The sequence below is a fragment of the Podarcis gaigeae genome, assembly GCF_964106915.1.
Source record: "Podarcis gaigeae genome assembly, chromosome: 5".
NCBI lineage: Eukaryota > Metazoa > Chordata > Lepidosauria > Squamata > Lacertidae > Podarcis > Podarcis gaigeae.
The window spans coordinates 11,912,194-11,934,148 of NC_139681.1; the positions used below are offsets into that span (position 1 = coordinate 11,912,194).

Here is a 21,955-nt window from a genome sequence, read left to right on the forward strand (position 1 = left end):
GAATGGGCAGGTTTGAAGTGTGCTTGAGGAAGGAGTATCTCCCAGAACAAAAGCGGTATCCAGGCTGATCACAGAATTGTAGAGTTTGAAGGGACCCTGGGAGTCATCTAGTCCAAATTCTGCAATGCAGCTGCCTCACATGGGGATCAAACCTTCAATCTTGACATTTATCAGCACCACTCTCTAACCAACTGAGCGATTCAGGCTGTTGAACTTTTGCCCGCCCAGCTCAAAGAGAAATCATCACTATGCCTCCTGGATCCAGCAAGTGTTAAAATATTAGCCAGGCTAGCTTCTTGTGTTGAGGCGATAGCCTGGGTGATGGGCCATTAAGGGAAACAAAGGGAAAGGGCTAAAGGCTTTTAAACGATTAAGGCTCATGAAATTTCCCCTTGGGGGACAGGACATACAGTGGTACCTCAGGTTAAGTACTTAATTTGTTCTGGAGGTCCGTACGTAACCTAAAACTGTTCTTAACCTGAAGCACCACTTTAGCTAATGGAGCCTCCTGCTGCTGCCATGCCGCCGGAGCACAATTTCTGTTCTCATCCTGAAGCAAAGTTCTTAACCTGAAGCACTATTTCTGGGTTAGCAGAGTATGTAACCTGAAGCGTATGTAACCCGAGATACCACTGTAGTGTCTTTAGTCATCTGTGCACACTGGGACACAGGAGACAGGAATAGAAACCTAACCCTTCTCCCAGTTAAAAGATGTGGAGCTGGCTATAAAGACGATGAAAACACACCGCAAATTCTGTGTGTTTCAGCATAAAGTTTTGTTCTGTGTGGACACAAAGTAAACACTGCTTGTGTTTTTTAAACTAGTTTATTTTCCAGTTAGAAGCAGAAGCTGGCTGTGCACTGTATCGATTGGCACCTTGAGATCACAATGCCTCATCTCTCTGGAACAGTTATCCCGCATGAGTCTTAAGGCAACTTTTTATAAAAACAACTAACAGTAGCTTTAAAAACAGTACAAAAACAACTAAAGATAGGTTTTTATTCTGTATTGTTTTTAAACCCAAGGCAGAGACCTTTACATCCAGCTGGAAAAGCTGATCAAAACAAAACTGTCTTCAATTCTTTTCGGAAAGAAAAAATAGTGAAATAGCTCTAAGCACACAGTCTGAGCTTGGAGAAACCAAGCCCAGGAGCGTCCTAGCTTGGTGAGTTCACGTGGTAAAAAAGAATAAACAGAGGAGGAAAGTGAACTTACTTCCTTCATTCCAGCTAGGACGTGACCTAGCTGATTCTAGCAATACAGTTCTGTGGTCTTAACCCCTTCATGCATTAACTAGCTCTAAGATTACTAGTTATGTTTGACTGCAACTTGCCACAAATCTCTTCTCAGGCAAATAAAACAATTGCATGCACAAATGAATAAGCCACCCAGGGTCCCATCTTGACTCAAAGGTTCTCAAAACCGTCTCTTGTCTCAATCCTCCAGTCCTTGTGCTATGGGCACGATCCTGTTGTTGGTGCTGTTGGGAGTAGACATTATGCATTTGGGGGCAAAGTATCAGTAGTACAGTGGTACCTCGGGTTACAAAACCTCGGGTTACAAACACTTCGGGTTACAGACTCCGTTAACCCGGAAGTTGTACCTCGGGTTAAGAACTTTACCTCAGGATGAGAACAGAAATCACGCACCGGTGGCATGGTGGCAGCGGGAGGCCCCGTTAGCTAAAGTGGTACCTCAGGTTAAGAATGGGCCTCCGGAACAAATTAAGTTCGTAACCAGAGGTACCACTGTATGCTGATACGCAGCTCTATTTCACAGTAACACCTGAGCTAGGAGAGGCTCTGTATGGTCCAGAACATTGACGGATGGAGTTGTGAGAACTGATAAACTGAGCTTGAACCCTGGAGAGATGGAAACGTTGTGGGTGGGTGGATATTTTGTCTCTCTGATAAATTGTTTCTGCTGCATCTTCAAAACTTCCCTTCTCCAGTTTTTGCTGCATTCACTTTGCATTTCAGCTTTGAAATTTGGTTTCAAATGTACACCTCTGCGGAGTTACAGCACATCTAAAAAAATTAAACAATGTTTTGCTTGGATTTGACTTTAAATCTTCCAAGCTGGCCACTGCCTCCTGCATGCACTGAGCACAAATATGCTTGTCAAAACATTGCTCCAAAGACAGTTTGGTAAATCAGAAAAGGTCTGATGAATTACTTCATCCTAAAGCACTAGAGGGCAGCACAGAATGATTTTTAAAAACTTAGTCTTCTTGCCTCTTTTGCCTTAGCGTTCTGACGGCTATCTGAAACACATTTTGGTGCTTGAATTAGGCTGTTTCTAAACTGAAACTGAAACCTGTACCTGCCATCAGTTTGTGGGAAAGCTTTCGTGCGCCCTGGCCTAAACATGCAGCAGAATGGTGAGGAGCAAACTTCCATTGGTAAAATGGATTATGCCATTTCTGGCTGCAGGAGGGCATCATATTGTGGAATGCTCTGCCATAAAAAAAAAAAAAAATCAGTGCCACTGAGAAAGTCCTAGTTTCCCTATTTAACTGGGAGGTTTTTTTAAAAATCTTGTTCTGGAGCATATGTCAGTCACACTGCCACTGTTGACAACACCACAATCACCACTAGATACAGTAGTTTCTGGACAAGGCAAACTCAGTTTTTTCAGCTGCAGGAAAGACTATAAAAGGAGACAAGTATTACTTGGCTGGTCACCTTTCTGCTCACCTGGCTAGTCCAGCTCCCACTCCCTTGCCCGTCTCCCTTTGCCCACAGTACCAACAACAGAGTAGTCTCTTCTTTGTTGTTTAGTTGTCTTAGTCGTGTTCGACTCTCCGTGACCCCGTGGACCAGAGCATGCCTCGGAAACTCTCAAATTCTTCTCCTTTTTTATGTCCATGGAGTTTTCTTGGCAAAATACTGGAGTGGTTTGCCAGTTCCTTCTCCAGGTGAATCACATTTAGTCTAAACTCTCGGCTATGACCTGTCCGTCTTGGGTGGCCCTGCACAGCATCAGAGCTCAGAGCTTCTCTGAGTTATTCAAGCCCCTTCGCCACAACAAGGCAGTGATCCATGAAGGGGAGTTTCTTATTAAAAGGACCCCTGAACCATTAGGTCCAGTCGTGACCGACTCTGGGGTTGCAGCGCTCATCTCGCTTTATTGGCCGAGGGAGCCGGCATACAGTTTCCAGGTCATGTGGCCAGCATGACTAAGCCGCTTCTGGCGAACCAGAGCAGCGCACGGAAATGCCGTTTACCTTCCTGCTGGAGTGGTACCTATTTATCTACTTGCACTTTGATGTGCTTTTGAACTGCTAGGTTGGCAGGAGCAGGGACCGAGCAATGGGAGCTCACCCCGTCGCGGGGATTCGAACCGCCGACCTTCTGATCGGCAAGTCCTAGGCTCTGTGGTTTAACCCACAGCGCCACCCGCGTCCGTTGAGTCTCTTATTACCTCTTCCCTAAAGACAGAGGGTTGCCAGCATGAAGGCCAGGGGTGGCACGACACCTGCAAGCACCCACTTTGATGCTTGCGGAAGGTTCACATTTGAAGATCTGGCTAGAAACCAGGCTCCAGCATTATTTGCTGGGCCAAATGTAGGCTGAGCACAAACCCCTTTCCAAAGTGAGTTCCACTTGTTTCTGTTCTGCAACTGGTGATACAGGTATAATGATGGTGGTGATGGTGGCGGCGGTGATGATGATGGTGGTGATGATGATGATTTTATATGCCACCCATCTGACTGGGTTGCCCCAACACAATACAGTGGTACCTCGGGTTAAGTACTTAAGTACTTAATTCGTTCCGGAGGTCCGTACTTAATCTGAAACTGTTCTTAACCTGAAGCACCACTTTAGCTAATGGGGCCTCCTGCTGCTGCCGCGCCGCTGGAGTACAATTTCTGTTCTCATCCTGAAGCAAAGTTCTTAACCTGAAGCACTATTTCTGGGTTAGCGGAGTCTGTAACCTGAAGCGTATGTAACCTGAATCGTATGTAACCCGAGGTACCACTGTATTAAAACCACAGTAAAACATCAAACATCAGATGTCTTCTAAAAATCAAATAGTTGTTTATTTCCTTGACATCTGATGGGAGGGTGTTCCACAAGCCAGGTGCCACTACCGAGAAGGCCCTCTGCCTGGTTCCCCGTAACTTCACTTCTTGCAGTGAGGAAACTGCCAGAAGGCTCTAGGAGCTGGACTTCTGTGTCTAGGCTGAATGAGGGGGGTGGAGAAGCTCCTTCAGGAACACACGTCCAAAGCTCTTCAGGGCTTTGAAGGTCAGCACCAATACTTTGAATTGTGCTTGGAAACATACTGGGCGCTGATGTAGATCTTTTAGGACCAGTGTTATATGGTCTCAGTCACCAGTTTAGCTGCCACATTCTGGATTAGTTGTAGGTTCTGAGTCACTTTCAAAAGTAGCCCCACATAGAGCGCGTTGCAGTAGTCCAAGCAGGAGATAACCAGAACTTGCACCACTCTGGCAAGACAGTCTGCGGGCAGGTAGGGTCTCAGCCTGCGTACCAGATGGAGCTGGTAGACTGCCGCCCTGGACACAGAATTGACCTGCGCCTCCATGGACAGCTCTGAGTCCAAAATGACCCCAAGGCTGCGCACCTGGTTCTTTAGGGGCACAGTTGTCCCATTCAGAACCAGGGAGTTCGTCAGACCTGTTCATCCCCTGTCCTCCAGAAAAAGTACTTTTGTCTTGTTGGGATTCAACCTCAATCCATTAACAGCCATCCATTCTTCAACCGCCTCCAGACACTCACACAGGATGTCCGCTGCCTTCACTGGTTCCAAAAAGTTGCTTAAGCTTTTGTGGTCTGGGTAGCGGTGGTATGAAGAAACGCTTTGGCTTGAATGAGAAATCTCTGGGCCATAATAATAATAATAATAATTATTATTATTATTAATAATAATAATAATAATAATAATAATAATAATAATAATAATAATTTATTTGTACCCCGCCCATCTGGCTGAGTTTCCCCAGCCACTCTGGGTGGCTTCCACAGAGACCAAAAATATACTAAAATGTCACACATTGAAAACTTCCCTGAACAGAGCTGCCTTAAGATGTCTTCTGAATGTCAGGTAGTTGTTTATCTCTTTGAGATCTGATGGGAGGGTGTTCCACAGGGTGGCGCCACTACCGAGAAGGCCTAGTTCCCTGTAGCTTTGCTTTGCTTCTCGCAATGAGGGAACCGCCAGAAGGCCCTCGGCGCTGGACCTCAGCGTCCGGGCAGAACGAAGGGGGTGGAGACGCTCCTTCAGGTACACAGGACCGAGGCCATTTAGGGCTTTAAAGGTCAACACCAACACTTTGAATTGTGCTCGGAAACGTACTGGGAGCCAATGCAGGTCTTTCATAGAGGCTACTTTTCCAACCCCTCCTTTTGGAGGGTTTTTCCTTTCAGAACTACGAGAGGGGCACTGTCCTTTCTCTTGCCAGGGACCCCGCCTCATGATTGTGGGCTTGTGGGGGGGCACTCTTTCTGTGTTTGGGGTCTACTAATTTTCTGTTTGTATTGGAGGTGGGGGTTCTTTTCTGCAGGGATGTTTTTCGCTTTGTTGACCGACTGACTTTCCCCTGGACTTGAAACATGCTGCTTGATGAGTCTTTTCTACAAATTGCAGATGACCTTTAGCCTCAATCATCACACTAGTGTTTCCTAACCATGACTCAGGAGTTGTCTCTGGTGAGTTGTTCCTTTCTACTCTATATTTTTGTTACAAAGAACTTCTATGTGCATTTGCTTATTTCCTTCTCCCTCCCAATACATTCTCCTTTTGTGTCATGTCTTTTCAGACTGTAAGCTGGGGCACAGAGACTGTCTCTTTGTTACAACATCCTCAGGCATTCTCTCTCTCTCTCTCTCTCTCTTAAGATGTAAGTTGTCCTGTTCCAAAGATAACTCAGAAAGGGAGGTGTTTGTGGTCCCAGGGTCCATAACGGGACTGCAGCGTGGTTTGAGCAGGATGAAAGAATTTGACTTCCAGTCCCTCAATGCACAGGGCAGGAAAACAGCCCCCTGGCAATCTCACTGTCCTGCAAATAGCAACATTTCAAAGCAACAAGAGGTTCATCCCTTCATTCCAACTTCTTTTTGGAAGTGAAAATTGACAGCCAAATTTGTGTCTGGCTATCATGGAACCCCACACTATCTCTGTTGGTAAAGAGCCAATGAGAGATAGTCAACCCTCAATCTGCCATGACAGCAGGTAAAAGTAAAGGTACCCCTGACTGTTAGGTCCAGTTGCGAATGACTCTGGGGTTGCGGCACTCATCTTGCTCTATAGACCGAGGGAGCCGGCATTTGTCCGCAGACAGTTTTTCCGGGTCATGTGGCCAACATGACTAAGCCACTTCTGGCGAACCAGAACAGCGCACGGAAACACTGTTTACCTTCCCTCCGGAGTGGTAGTTATTTATCTAATTGCACTTTGGCATGCTTTTGAACTGCTAGGTTAGCAGGAGCAGGGACTGAGCAACGGGAGCTCACCCTGTCGCGGGGATTCGAACTGCTGACCTTCTGATCAGCAAGCCCTAGACTCTGTGGTTTAGACGACAGCGCCACCTGTGTCCCCTTACGACAGCAGTTAAAGGTAAAGGTAAAGGTACCCCTGCCCGTACGGGCCAGTCTTGACAGACTCTGGGGTTGTGCGCCCATCTCACTTAAGAGGCCAGGGGCCAGCGCTGTCCGGAGACACTTCCGGGTCACGTGGCCAGCGTGACATCGCTGCTCTGGCGAGCCAGAGCCGCACACGGAAACGCCGTTTACCTTCCCGCTGGTAAGCGGTCCCTATTTATCTACTTGCACCCGGAGGTGCTTTCGAACTGCTAGGTTGGCAGGCGCTGGGACCGAGCAGCGGGAGCGCACCCCGCCACAGGGATTCGAACCGCCGACCTTTCGATCGGCAAGTCCTAGGCGCTGAGGCTTTAACCCACAGCGCCACCTGCGTCCCTACGACAGCAGTTAGCATATGACAAAGTATTGTCCAGGTGTATTACTGTCCACAACGCTGCCATTCCTAGAAAGATCCTCACATCTTAGCTGGCTTTGATCAGCAGCCCTTGGCGTTCTTCCCAACCTGGTTATACGTCCATCAGACCAAGTCAGCACAGAGCAATGCTGTCCTTTCCCTCACTCCCCTTGAGCAGGCAAGAACATTGTGTTCTCAGCAGTCATTCTTTCCATGGTATGAAAAAAATAAGGCAACATGTATACTCCTCACAAAAAAATATCCCCACAGGATTTAAAATCCAAATAATTCTATGTTTCTCATGTATGTTTTAGGTGCTATCTCTAAATGGGAGAAATGAACCGGACCATAAGAGGAGCTGAAAACTCTCAGTTGTGACCCGTTTTGTGTGTGCTCTTTTTGTTTGTTTGTTTGTTTTGTTTTGTTTTTCTCCAGGTCATTTTAGTCGATCGAAGGGGTGGACTGTGTCCCTCAGGGAACAATTATTCCTGAATTAGAAACAGAATTTTGAAAGAAATAGTTGGAGATACTCAGAGAAAAACTTCTGAGATAGTCTTACAAAACTCTGCAGCAGTTTCCCTGCGACTCCTGCTCACAACCCTTCAAATCCCACCCACCCCCTTTCCCCTTTTTCAGCTAAAAGAACCGTGAATGAGTTCCTCAGAAAAACAAGGCGAGGATGCCAACTGGAAATGTTTGCTTTGGGGGTGAGATGGGAGGCTGGCGTCAGTCAGGGCAACAGACATGCCAGCGGAATGTAATATTGAGAGGAAGCAGCAGGTCACTCAATCACTGGCAGAATGCCTGGAAGCAACTGGATGCCTTCAGTCTCTCTCCCCCCCCCCCAGGCCGCTTTTCTTTAATTGGTGGGTTGTAAATTTTTCTTGTTCTTAAACAGAACCCTATTACTCTGGGAGATGGAAAAGAAGAGATATGTCCCAGAAAGGCATGAGTCTCTGTAGAGAGAGCACGCAGTACTATGCTTCATGATCTTTCCATTTGAATGGCTAGTCCTAAACTTTGGCCAGATCCACGCCAAAGTCTAAGGAACCCGGGTGGCGCTGTGGGTTAAACCACAGAGCCTAGGACTTGATGACCAGAAGGTCGGCCGTTCGAATCTCCGCAATGGGGTGAGCTCCCGTTGCTCGGTCCCTGCTCCTGCCAACCTAGGAGTTCGAAAGCACATCAAAGTGCAAGTAGATAAATAGGTACCACTCCGGCGGGAAGGTAAACGGCGTTTCCGTGCGCTGCTCTGGTTCGCCAGAAGCGGCTTAGTCATGCTGGCCACATGACCCGGAAGCTGTATGCCGGCTCCCTCGGCCAATAAAGCGAGATGAGCGCCGCAACCCCAGTGTCGGCCATGACTGGACCTAATGGTCAGGGGTCCCTTTACCTTTACACCAAAGTCTTCAAGTGCTTTAACAGTAAATGGTCAGCCATGGGAACTGTAGTTCCTCAAGGAAGGGTGGGGATCCACTAACAGATTTCTCAGCACCTTCCCAAACCGTAATTCAAAGGATTCTTGGGTTGTGAGTCGTGTCAACTAAAGTAATATAAACTAATTGACATTTCTGGGGAAGAACTGATTTTGCAGCTGCCAGAGATAGTGCTGGATTTTTATTATGGGTGTAGCTGATGCAAATAAGCAAAGGATATGCCTATGGACAAATGAGATCAACAAAAGAGTGATCACCTTTCTCTTAGGCTATCATAGAATCATAGGGTTCGGAAGGATCCCAAGGATCATCTAGTCCAACCCCCTGCAATGCAGGAATCTCAACTGCACCATCCATGACAGATGGCCATCCAACCTCTGCTTAAAAACTCCAATCTCCGGAGGGACACCGTTCCATTATCGAGCAGCTCTTACTGTCGGAAAGTTCTTCCTTTCTTGGAAGTCAGAATCGCCTTTCTTGTAACTTGAAGTCATTGGTTTGAGTTTCTCCAGAGCAGGAGAAAACAAGCTTGATCCATCTTCCATGTCAGCCCTTCAGATATTTCAAGATGGCTAGCATCAGCCATCACTTTTCCATGCGAAACATATCAAGATGCTTCAACCTTTCCCCCTAACGCTTGGCTTCCAAACTCTTGATCATTGTGGTCACCCTCCTCTGCACACATTCCAGCTTATCAATATCCTTCTTAAATTGTGGTGCCCAGAACTGAACATGGTATTCCAGGTGTGGTCTGATCAAGGCAGAATAGAGTGATACAATTATTTCCCTCAATCTGCACACCATACTTCTGTTGATGCAGCCTAGAATAGCATTAGCTTTTTTGCTGCTGCATCACACTGTTGGCTCATGTTCAGCTTGTGGTCTACTAAGACCACTAGATCCTAATCACTTGTACAATTTGTGATCCAGGTGTCCCCCATCTTATATTTGATCCTGATCATGATTCTTGTGATGAAGTTTCCCCCTTCCTGATTCACACACAGAGAAAAGCACAAAGAAGATAAATTCATCTGTGTTGCCAAAAGGTATTGCTTGCTTCCCAACAGGGAAACAAAATATGCAGGCAAGGAAACATTGTAGGACTTCTGACCATTTCTTATATTTATCCAGTATATTTAGAAGCTTTCTATTATTATTTTAGTAATAATAAACCACTCAAAATTTTTGAAATATCTACGCAGTACACAAGATAAAAACAATAAACAATATCCTCAGAACAAAAATATGACATAAAACCAGCAAAACAGTAGTATGAAGGAATATAAAAACAATGATCCAATCTTATGGGTCAATGAAGAGCTTGAGCAAAAATATACTCCTTTATAAGGCACCTGAAGCAACTGATAGTTGCTGCATCAAGTATGGTGGATTAGAGGATATTTTATAGTATAGGGCAATAGCAGAAAATGTCTGTTTTTATATCACCACCCTGATATTTTGTAGGGTGTGGCACAATAAGTAGAACTGCCACGAATAATCTAAGTGATCTTACAGGTCTTTCCGGGAACCTGGTCCTGAGTTCTTCAGGGCGTTGCATGTTAGCAATAAGACCTGTAACATGACCTGCAGTTCCCTCAGCAGATCCTGGTGCACCGCTGAACAATCTCAGCACACTGTTCTGCACAGCAGTGCCACCCACCCCTAACTCGGACTGTCACCCTAGAAGCATACCCTGGTATTGAAAGTTGCTGAGAGGTCAGGTATAATTAACAAAGCAGTTTATACTGTAAGTTAACTATACAGTGAATTCTAAATGAGTGGCTGGCTTTTGGTCTTACACAGCAGGAGGCATGCCTAAAATTATTTGCAAAGTTTTCACATTTTTCATTTGCCGTCCGGTGAGGAAACTCGTCTAACATTTTGCATTTGCCAACATCCACACAAAATACTCCGGTGTACAGTGGTACCTCGGGTTACATACGCTTCAGGTTACATACGCTTCAGGTTACAGACTCCGCTAACCCAGAAATAGTGCTTCAGGTTAAGAAATTTGCTTCAGGATAAGAACAGAAATCGTGCTCCGGTGGCATGGTGGCATCAGGAGGCCCCATTAGCTAAAGTGGTGCTTCAGGTTAAGAACAGTTTCAGGTTAAGAACGGACCTCCGGAACGAATTAAGTACTTAACCTGAGGTACCACTATATTTGCAGAAACTAACTTCTAGCAAGGACCTGATCTCAGAAAAACCCAACACAGGAAGAAATTGCATTCCTGCTTGCTGTGAAAAGGGAAGGGAAAAGTATGGCGATTCCAAGAACTACAGAAGTAGGAAAAGTGTACTAAACTGGAGGGGAAAACAGCAGATCTTTAAGCCCCCAAGGATTCCTAATGTTCAAACAACTCACTTACCAATCACAGCTCCGACTTCACCCGTTGGCTAAATATAAGGGCAGGCAGGATCAAGCAGTCTGGTTCATTTCACAGGTGGTGATTAGAAGGTACCTGCACATTTTGCTTCCTAACTTTCTAGGATGTGTAAAAACCTACCGTATTTTTTGTTCCATAAGACGCACTTTTTTCTTCCTAAAAAGTAATGGCAAATGTCTGTGCATCTTATGGAGCGAATGTGTGTGTGATGGCCTGGGATTCCGATTCAGAGGACGAACCAGAGGAATCCCAGCCTGCACAGGAGTCCCCGCCTCCAGGGCCGGCTGAACTGGGGCAAGGCCTAGATGCTGAAGAGCCTGCACCTGTGGCAGAGCACCAGGAGCTGGCCCCAGGTGAAACCCTTCTGGCCCCAGAGGTGCTTGAGGACTCAGTGGCGTCAGGTGAGCCTCCTCCAGGGCCCAGTAACCCTTCGGCCTCTCCTGATCTGCAGAGGCTTAGGGCAGAGAGGCGAAGGGAACTGGTTGCTCCCAGGAGGAGTGCTCGCCTTAAGGTCAGAGGAGGCGGGGCTCCTGGGGGCCGGGACCGCCCCCGGCCTTAGAAGAGGATAAAAGCCTAGTCAGCCCGGTCCCAGGTTGCGGGAGCAACGTCGTTGTTGGCTTCAGACCTTCCTGTGTTCCTGACCCCTGCTCAGCCTCCTGTTCCTGACCATCTGGTGCTCCTGTTCCCTGCTCGGCCTCCTGTTCCTGACCATCCGGTGCTCCTCTTCCCTGCTCGGCCTCCTGTTCCAGCGTTCCTGTTCCCCGCCCGGCTCTCCGCCTCGGACCTCGCCCCTCTTCGTGTGGACTCTGCTTACGCCCACGGTACCTTACCCTTGGGACCAGCACAGTGTGGTCCCTGGAGCCAAATTGCCCAGGGGCAAAAAGCAGATCATGCTTTTTATTTTGAAAGAGGGAAGTGGGTGTTGAAACAAAGCCGCGAATCGGCAAGTGATCGGGAGGGAGATAAGGGACGCTAGAGATAAAGGAGGCTGCCCTGGAGGGGGGAGGTAAAGAGCAAACTTGCAAGGAGAGGAGACAGGAAGACTAAAGCAACGAGGAGAGAAATTAGGAGAAAAGATGAAGCAAAAAACTGCTCCAACTAAGGAAAAGACGCTAAGGCAAACAAGACGGAAGGGGGTGTTGAAAGGAAGTAGCTGATCAGCAAGCAATCGGGAGAGAGATAAGGGATGCGATAAAGGAGGCTGCCTGGGAGGGAGGAGGTAAAAGCCCATGGATCCTCAGGGTTTTTGCATTGCGCTACCCCAAACTCACCGTCAAATCACATGTCTGTGGCCACAGCATGAACCATAAAATTCATGCATCCACTGTTTCGTTCAGAATATTTTTTTCTTGTTTTCCTCCTCTAAAAACTAGGTGCGTCTTATGGTCAGGTGCGTCTCATGGAACGAAAAATACAGTACTTTAAGGGAGAAGAAGTATTAGCTCAGTACTTAGAATCCCTGCCTGGAGGCACCAATGAAGGCTAGGTGAGCAGCTGCCATCCTACACCTTCTGCTGTGCCCTCACACATTATTCTGAACACCTATATAACACTGCTATTTGCTTACTGTGCAATGGCACAACACTGACGATACACACACACCTATCTTGGAGCTTTTCACTAGAAAGGAATTAACTGCGCTTGCTGCTTATGAAATGGGAGGACTGCTGGCCCCACTCAATATATATTGGGTAGGGAAAGACTCGTTTCGTACTTTGTTTCACCAGCCATATTCCATTCCAAGTGAATTCTCTTATAATCCTGCCTGTATATGCTTTCTAAGTCTCCAAATAGCTTTAAAAACCACCAGTGAGAGACCACCAACTTCATATTCTAGCAACTCTCAGTGTGCATTTTAGGCAATGCTACAGGCTACATTAATCCTAACACTGGGGAAAATATTTTTATTAATACTATATGTTGTCTTCTCATATTCTTTATATTATCAATCTGCTGATTTTTATAAATGTAGTTTTATGGAAATGCTTTTTTTAAGCATAGAAATTGGGACTGATGTACGCATGCCAAATTATTATTTTTTTATGTTATCTCAATACAGTGGTACCTCAGGTTAAGTACTTAATTCGTTCTGGAGGTCCATTCTTAACCTGAAACTGTTCTTAACCTGAAGCACCACTTTAGCTAATGGGGCCTCCTGCTGCTGCTGTGCCACTGGAGCACAATTTCTGTTCTCATCCTGAAGCAAAGTTCTTAACCTGAAGCACTATTTCTGGGTTAGCGGAGTCTGTAACCTGAAGCGTATGTAACCCGAGGTACCACTGTATTTCGTAATAAAATTATTCCTGTAGGACTAGCTCATTGCTTCTTCCATATGAATGATTTTCACTATGTGCATTTACACATTGCAACATACCTACAAAATAAATTTCAACTATATCTCTTGCAAGCAAATGAATAAAATTGAAATGCTTATGCTGCCTTATGGTTAATTGTGGCACCATAATTAAAATGAAGGCCGTAATACAAGATCAAGTCTCAGCTTCATTTTCATGGCCAAGCTATGTACCCACTGGGCTTGTTCTGTCTTTGCTCCTTAACATTTAGTTTTGCTTTTGTTTTTTAAATGCATCTGAAAAAGCTGGTTGCAGATGGAAGTGGAGGACTCAAAACATCAGAAGGGTACCAAGTTGGTAAAAGCTGTTCTAGGATATGAAACTGCTAGTAGAGATCAACCAGGTCCTTGGTCTGCGGTGCTACTAGAATGAGAATGACTTCCAGTTCTATTCCATTTTTTCCATTGCCTCCCATTCTGGAGGGGTTGTTGAGGGGAATAGCTTTTCTTGGATAATGTAGCACCATCCACAACAATATGCCGGAATCCCTGGAAGCCCAAACCCAAGACTGGGGCGAGTACTCTTTGGTGAGAGAACCCATGCAGAGATTTAACATGGCAAAACCTGCAGCAAAGAGAAGCATGGAAGTATAGGCTGTAAAACCTTTAAAATGTGCCTTTTCCAGTGAATCCTAAAGTATCCCACTTCCCTAGCACACAGGCCACACGCTTGGTAAGTTATAAAAAGGTTTACTTACAAAATTCTTCAAAGGTCACATTCATGTGTTTTTCCATACAGCAGTTTAAAAAACTTGCACGGGCAGTAAAATGTTGCTTGGTTACAAAATGGGAAGAGTTCCTAAACTACAGTGGTACCTCGGGATGCGAACAGGATCTGTTCCGGAGCTCCGTTCACATCCAGAAGCAAACGTAACTAGCGACCGCACGTCTGCGCACACGCGCGTCGCTTTTCGCTGCTTCTGCAAATGCGCATGATGTCATTTTGAGCATCTGCGCGTGCACGAGCGGTGGAACCCGGAAGTAATGCACTCTATTACTTCTGTGTTGCCGCGGAGCGCAACTCGAACACGCTCAACATGAAGCATATTCAACCCGAGGTATGACTATATTGGTATAGAAAAATGCTAGTTACAGACTCCATTCCTGTTTGGAACAAAAGATGCCGGTTAAAGCCATGTGGGTGGAGGGAGCAACTCAGAGCTCCTCACACACCAAATTTGCATGTAAATTAAGCACAACAAAAGGCTTGGTGGCCCATTTCCTCCCAAGGTGATGGGAAGTGACATAGGCTAAGCCTGGCAGGACAGCTTGTTGTTGTTGTTGTTGTTTATTCGTTTAGTCGTGTCCGACTCTTCGTGACCCCGTGGACCAGAGCACGCCAGACACTCCTGTCTTCCACTGCCTCCCGCAGTTTGGTCAAACTCATGTTCGTAGCTTTGAGAACACCGTCCAACCATCTCGTCCTCTGTCATCCCCTTCTCCTTGTGTCCTCCATCTTTCCCAACATCAGGGTCTTTTCCAGGGAGTCTTCTCTTCTCATGAGGTGGCCAAAGTATTGGAGCCTCAGCTTCATGATCTGTCCTTCTAGTGAGCACTCAGGGCTGATTTCCTTCAGAATGGAGAGGTTTTATCTTCTTGCAGTCCATGGGACTCTCAAGAGTCTCCTCCAGCACCATAATTCAAAAGCAGCAGTTCTTCGGTGATCAGCCTTCTTTCTCTCACTTCCATACATCACTACTGGGAAAACCATGGCTTTAACTATACGGACCTTTGTTGGCAAGGTGATGTCTCTGCTTTTTAAGTTGCTGTCTAGGTTTGTCATTGCTTTTCTCCCAAGTAGCAGGCATCTTTTAATCTCGTGACTGCTGTCACCATCTGCAGTGATCATGGCATTAACCCCTTCATGCATTAATTAGACTCAAGCATTCTGGCTACAAGAGGCTGCTTGCCCTACCTACACATGGACCTAGCCTTGAACCTAGATGCATAGTTGGCAGATGTGTCCAATTGTGTCTATTCCTAGAAAAGGCCAATCTGGCATGATGCTACATGCCTTGGTTATTTTATGGTTGTATTACTTCTGGAGAGTTGCTTCTTCATGTCCTACAAAACTCTAAATTTTAAGCAACATGAGAGCCAGGATGAAACCTGTGGGGCATCAGAGGACAAAAGCCATGGGGTCAAACAGGATTCTCACAGCACCATCTATGCTTGGATTCAGGTGGAAGCTGTTTGGAATAAAAATGGCTGACCTTACTGTTCTAATCTGCACTGAATTGGATGCCTCTTAAATATCACCGGCCAATATCACTGGTGATGATTTGATGGTCCCAAACTGTGCCAGTTTGGTGCTCTCTGAAGATATTGTCATTTCAATTTGCTGTGACAGTTCCCAGGATTGAAGAATACATTTTGGTCGATGTTTGGAAACAGTTTGACACCGTCTTGATTTAAGATGGCAGGCAGAACCATTCCAAGTTGCACTGATTAGGATGCTGGTGAAGATATCATTGCTCAATTTGGTGTGATGATTGACAGCTGTGCCAATTCTGACATGCCTGAAGATATTGTCACCCTCTTCGGTGTGACGGTTCTTGACCTCAAGGAGGGAATTTTGGCCTATCTTCGGAAGTGGTTGAATGCCATTTGAAATCAAGATGACTGGCCAAATCGTTCCAAACTGCATGGACTTGAATGTTTCTGAAAATTTTGTTCCTCTAGTTTGGCATCATAGTTTCAAATACTGGAATATCCTGTTATATGGTTTGTGGTGCCCCAAAGCATATTTTACCTATTTTTTCTTTCTGCATGGTTTGTCTGCTTTTGGTGTGCATAGCTGCCATTGGCTGTGCACTGGCATCCCATAGGCCAGGTATCTTCAACCTTTTCAGACCCAGGAAGCACTTTTAACCCAAACATGCATCTGGGCACCCAGATCTTCATCTTTCTCCTTATATTTGAATGGTGAGGGTGTTCCTGGTGCGATCCACTTTGGATCAGGCTGTGACCCACAAGTTGAAGACCAGTGTCATAGAAGACAACTGCCTATTTGTTTAGATGTATGATTTGTCCTGGTTCAAAGCACATTTTGGGGTGGGCACCCCCCAGTAACTCCCCCCCACACATATATTGGCTATTGATTGTTGTGCGAAAACCTTGGCTGTGCCCTATGCTCACAGAAAGTTTTGGTCTAGGAGGGCTGCGTTGGCATCCTATAGAGGACATTCTTCCCTTTGCGCGTGTGATTTGGTCTGGCCTGAAACAAAGTTTGCTGTGGGCACCCTCAATACATTATTGCTTTTAATGATATTATGGTGTCCTGTTGCATTTGTGATCATTTCAGAAGCGTGATCATTTTGACTGAGGAACTTGGTTGTGCTTGAAGGTGATGAGTTCCCCAATTGCAGGTATGTATGATATGGGATAGGGATGTGGGTGGCACTGTGGGTTAAACCACAGAGCCTAGGGCTTGCCAATCAGAAGGTCGGCAGTTCGAATCCCCACGACAGGGTGAGCTCCCGTTGCTCGGTCCCTGCTCCTGACCACCTAGCAGTTTGAAAGCACATCAAAGTCAAGTAGATAAATAGGTACCGCTCCAGCGGGAAGGTAAACGGCGTTTCCGTGTGCTGCTCTGGATCGCCAGAAGAGGCTTAGTCATGCTGGCCACATGACCCGGAAGCTGTACACCGACTCCCTCGGCCAATAAAGTGAGATGAGCACCGCAACCCCAGAGTCGGTCACAACTGGACCTAATGGTCAGGGGTCCCTTTACCTTTACCTTTATGATATGGGACAGCCCAATGTTTATTTAGGGGTTCAGGGATTTTCCTTCTTAGTGCTTCAAACTTTTGAGAGAACTGGGAAGTAGTAACCAACGTCAGCATTGTCCCCAGTGTGTTCTGCCAGATGCACATACAGCCCCCTCCCCTTTCAGACCTCCACCTCCCAGTCAGCACAGCAAGGGGGGGTGGAGGGGCAGGGGCACCCAGCCAGCCCCACACCTCCCACATGCTTCCAATGTTAAAAGGTAAATATAAAGAGGGCTTTTTGTGTCGCTCTGCAGCGAGCTTTGGGGGGCAAGGGAAGCAAACACCTCAAAAATGGTTCAGCCTTCTTTTATTCTCCTGATGTAGGCATTTTCATCTCCCTGGCATGTGGAGAATGAAGGAAAATATATTATCTCCTGTTACCCAAGATGGGAAACTTCACTTGACTAATGAATCACAGAATCATACAGTTGGAAAGAGTTCCGGGGGTCATCTAGTCCAACCCCCTACAATACAGGATTTTCAGCTAAAGCATCCATGACAGATGGCCATCCAACCTCTGTTTAAAAACCTCCAATGAAGGAGTTTTGATTGATTCATTACATGCTTATCCATTTGAATGTAAATAGAAGAGGAGTGGGGAAGTAGACTTGGGTTTTTTTTTTAAGGTTCTCCACATCTCTGAAGAAATATTTGTGTGGGAGATTAGCAGCCAAACCTAACAAATGCATATTCTTGCTAATTAGCATGAGAAGGGGCTAAGTCCACAGAGCTGTATTGCAGATAGGCAGAAACTCAGACCATAGAAATACAGTTGGTAGAGAGGGCTCTGTGTGATGTCATTTCCCTTCCTCTCCTGGAGAGGAAGCATATAATACTTCCTGTTCCTCCCCTTCCTTTGACCAGTGAGATGCAGACATGCCTCTGCTTGTTTGCAGCTCAGGCTGATGCATGAAGCTGGTTATGCTGTAAATGTAAGTATTTTGCCTGCATGGCTTTTACTGCTGCCATTGCTGCGAAGCAATGCAAGATTATAAGTAATTAAATTAGATTTTTAAACATACTTCTCAAGTTGTGGCCTGAGTCATTGTTAAGCGGGGTAAGAAAGGGAGAGCCAGCTTCCTTCATAGCTGGACTTGCTCAAAAATTAGGCCGTATAGCCTAATTCCTAGGCTTTTAATTTTGCAGAAAGGCTTTTGAAGCTCTCTTCAACCCACACATGTGGACGTCTGGAAGGATCAATTGCAATTACCTTGGTTCTCAAACGCCTTGGTACTCATACAACTTGGAACCCAAACACTGCAAACCCAGAAGTAAGTGTTCTGGTTTGCAAACTTTTTTCAGAAGCGGAACATGCTCTGTTTTGAGTGTGCCGCTTCCGCTTTGAGTGCCACACTTCCGTTTTGAGTGTTATGCTGACGTCTATCTGTCTTTGCTATTTATTTTGTGTTTTTGTGTGTGTGTGACTGTGTGGAAGCCAGTTCAGCTACTGATTGTGTGACTGCAGTACATTTTTTGTGTTTTGTTTTTATTAGACATTTTTATTAGTTTTTACATACATTTTCCAAACAGAACAGAACATCTCCTCTCATCCTAGACAACATTTTGGCTATAAGCCTGAGACTTCCATCAACCACGTCTAATGATTTTCAAACCTCATAACTACAGTACATTTTTTATTGCTTTCATTTGACAGATCAAAGTTCTTATTCGATAGTAAAAATCATGTTAAATTGCTGCTTGAGGGGTTCTTTTTAAAAGTCCGGAACGGATTAATCCGTTTTGCCTTCCTTTCTATGGGAAAGCGCGTCTTGGTTTTGGAACGCTTTGGTTTTGGAACGGATTACGTTTGAGAACCAAGGTGCGGCTGTCAAACACCCCCTCCCACCTCTCACAGCCCGCCCCACAGTTTGCAGCCCACCCTGGGCGACCCCGGCCATCTGCCATTCATTCTTATCAGCCCTTGGACCTTTAAAAATGGAGATGATTCGGCGGCGGCGGCGGGGCGGGAATCCCAGGGAGCGGCGGGGAGGCGCCTGCCTTTAATCGGCGCGATGCAATAACATGAGCACAAAGCGGGAGAGAGACGGGCAGCGCAGCTGTTCGGGCAGCGCTTCCTGCTCCTTCGGGCACCGGCAGGGCAGCGCGGGCGGGCGGGCGGGCGTCCTGCTGGCAAGAGGCCGCCGGCGAGCCGACTGATCCCGCCCGAGGGGCTCCTGTGTCACCGGCGGCTAAGCAAACACAGATGGGTCTCTCCGCCGCGGCGCGCATTCCGCAGCGAGGCTGGCGGCGCGGCGGGGACTCCAGATGACGCGCTGATCCGGCTGGGGCTCGGGCACAGCAGCGTCGCCGGGCAGAGCGCGAGGCCGGGCGGCTCCCGCCATGAGGAACCTGCCGCTGGCCGGCGACGAGGAGCGCTGGGGGCGCCTCTGCATCCAGAAGCTCCACAGAAAGCGGAGCAAAGAGCCCGCCAAGCAGCGCCTCAGCGCCGGGGGCGGACGGAGCTCCCGCGCGGCTTCGGCGGGCGCTCCGGACGGGGGCCCCGAAGGCGGCGGCGAGGCGGGCGCTGAGGCGAGGAAAGGCGCCTTCCCCGCGGGGCTGCTGGCGCCTCACGCGCGCCCGTCGAGGAAAGACGTCGAGGGGCCGCTCCGTCTGGGGGGCGGCCAGCCTTTCGCCGACCCCAGCTTGCCGCCGACCCGGGTTATGGCGTGCCGGCCGCTCGAGAGCCCCTTCCCGCCCGTTTCGCGCGTCCCGACTTGCGGCGGCGAGGCGTCCCTGTCGCCCGGGCGGCGGGCGGGCGAGGCGGCCGGAGCGTCCCCGGAGATCCGCGCCATCCAGCAGACGAGGCGGCTGCTGGCCAACGCCCGCGAGAGGACCCGCGTGCACACCATCAGCGCCGCCTTCGAGGCTCTGAGGAAACAGGTAAGCGGCAGGGACCCCCCCCCTCGGGTGCACGAGGCGAGACCCCCCCGCCGCCGTCGCCAGGCTGGGATGCTGCCACCCAGGCTGAGAAGCAGCGGGCGCTCTGCGTATGCTCAGAGGAACGCCTGTCGTCTCTGTGCGCCTTTGAAGGGCAAAGCCGTAGCATTAAAACCAGGGTCCCTGAAATTGGAAAGGGGGAAAATCCCATGCCACTAACTAAGATAGAGCGCTTTGGCGTGACAACCCCATAAGTGCCTTGCTTATTTCAGTAGCTCTGGGTCAGGAGGATTTCTTGGGGGGCTGCACACCTTGGGTCAGAGCTCTCTTCCCAAGCTCCTCCCTGCAGGGTGGCGCCCAAATCCTGACCCCTCTGCTAGCTTCCTGGCAGTGGCGTAGAGTGGGGGGTGCAGGGGGGGCTGGCCGCACCGGGTGCAACATCTGGGGTTAGGGTTAGGGGGCGCAAATCCATGGGTTAGGGGGCGCAAATCCACGGGTTAGGGGGTGCAAATTACTTGCCTTGCCCCGGGTGCTGACAACCCACGCTACACCACTGGTTCCTGGTATACTCAGGTTGGACCCTACAGCACATAAGAGTCAGCTCCTAGGGGCTGAGGCCCTTCTGGTCCCCCCAATAAAATATTTGAGGGGGCCTCTCCCCCAAAACAGTTCATTCATATGGTGTCGATGCAGCACGTTATGTGATTATGTGGGGTAGGACTTACTTCCCCCTCCCAATATTTTATTCAATTTAGCACCCCTGTTGCAGCAATTGCCAAATCAGTCCAACTTCCATAATTGGTTCTTTTTTTAAAAGAGATGTAAGAGTGAAACGCAGAAGCAGATTACTCGTTGGTGACCTTTACAACACGCAACGTCGCCCAAGGGCCGTTCAACGTTTTGCTCACGAGATGTTGGTCTTAATTCTTAATCTGATTATTGGGTTGCAGGGAAGGGGCTGTTTTGCTTGGGCAGAAAGCTCCGAAAGAACGTTGGGTTCTCTCCTAGGATGCTTAAACAATGAATGGTATGTGGCTCTCGGCTTGACACTGTGATTTGCGTTGACCTGTAATTGCCTCCCCCCCCCCCATCCCATGCCAAAAAACTCAACTTGGATGAAGCATTGCTATTATCAAAAGTTCACACGGGTCTCATGCTAGGTGAAAATTATATCTTCCTGTTAATCAAATACACTTTCCTGTCAGTTGGCCAGCTCTGTGCTCATAACATGTTTTCCAAGGGTGTGTGTTTGTGTGTGTGAGAGGGGGGGGGCAGGGGGGCAAGCTATGAAATCCAAGTTGTATTTGTTAAAAATCCTGTCTCCCCCTTGGATTGTGTGTGTGTGTGTGTGTGTGTGTGTGTGTAGGTGTGTGTTTGGATTTGAGTTTGGATTTGATACCCCGCTTTATCACTACCCGAAGGAGTCTCAAAGCAGCTAACATTCTCCTTTCCCTTCCTCCCCCACAACAAACACTCTGTGAGGTGAGTGGGGCTGAGAGACTTCAGAGAAGTGTGACTGGCCCAAGGTCACCCAGCAACTGCATGTGGAGGAGCGGGGAAGCGAACCCGGTTCACCAGATTACGAGTCCACCACTCTTAACCACTACACCACACTGGCTCCAACATGGTGCTCCCCAGGATATTATTGGCCTCATCCACTCCAACCTATATGGCCAATGGTCAGGGATGATGGGAGATCATAGAATTGTAGAGTTGGAAGGAGCTCCAAGGGTCATCTAGTCCAACCCCCTGCAAAGCAGGAATCTCAGCCAAAGTATTCAAGACAGATGGCCATCTGACCTCTGCTTAAAAACCTCCAAGGAAGGAGAGACCACAACCTTCTCTTGGAGACCGTTTCACCTTGGAACAGCTCTTATTGTCAGAAAGTTCTTCCTGATGTTTCTTCAGAATCTTCCTTATTGTAACTTGAAGCCATCCTACCCTCCAGAGCAGGAGAGAACAAGCTTGTTCCCTCTGCTTGTCTCCCACACAATTTTAGGAAGTATTGTTTAGAACCAGGCTGTTCGACACCAACTCCTACCAGCCCTCGCAGACGATGGCCAAGGCTTAATATCCGTATCCGTATTTGTCATTAATTGCATTTTTGCGACTTGTGCCACAAAAACAGAGCTCGTGTGGACATTTAAAACCTGGTATTTTGGACTACAGCT

At 47.6% G+C, this 21,955-nt stretch overlaps 1 protein-coding gene across 1 annotated transcript in view; it reads left to right on the top strand.

Annotated features, from left to right (window-relative positions):
• Nucleotides 1-19,004: 19,004 nt before the first annotated feature.
• The window catches only part of ATOH8 (atonal bHLH transcription factor 8), a 40,533-nt gene continuing 37,582 nt past the window's right edge, over nucleotides 19,005-21,955 (top strand). Inside the window, exon 1 of the mRNA XM_083738540.1 lies at nucleotides 19,005-19,787. Coding sequence (XP_083594666.1) covers nucleotides 19,248-19,787 — 540 coding nt within the window. The 5' untranslated portion in view covers nucleotides 19,005-19,247. The remainder of the gene's footprint in view (nucleotides 19,788-21,955) is intronic.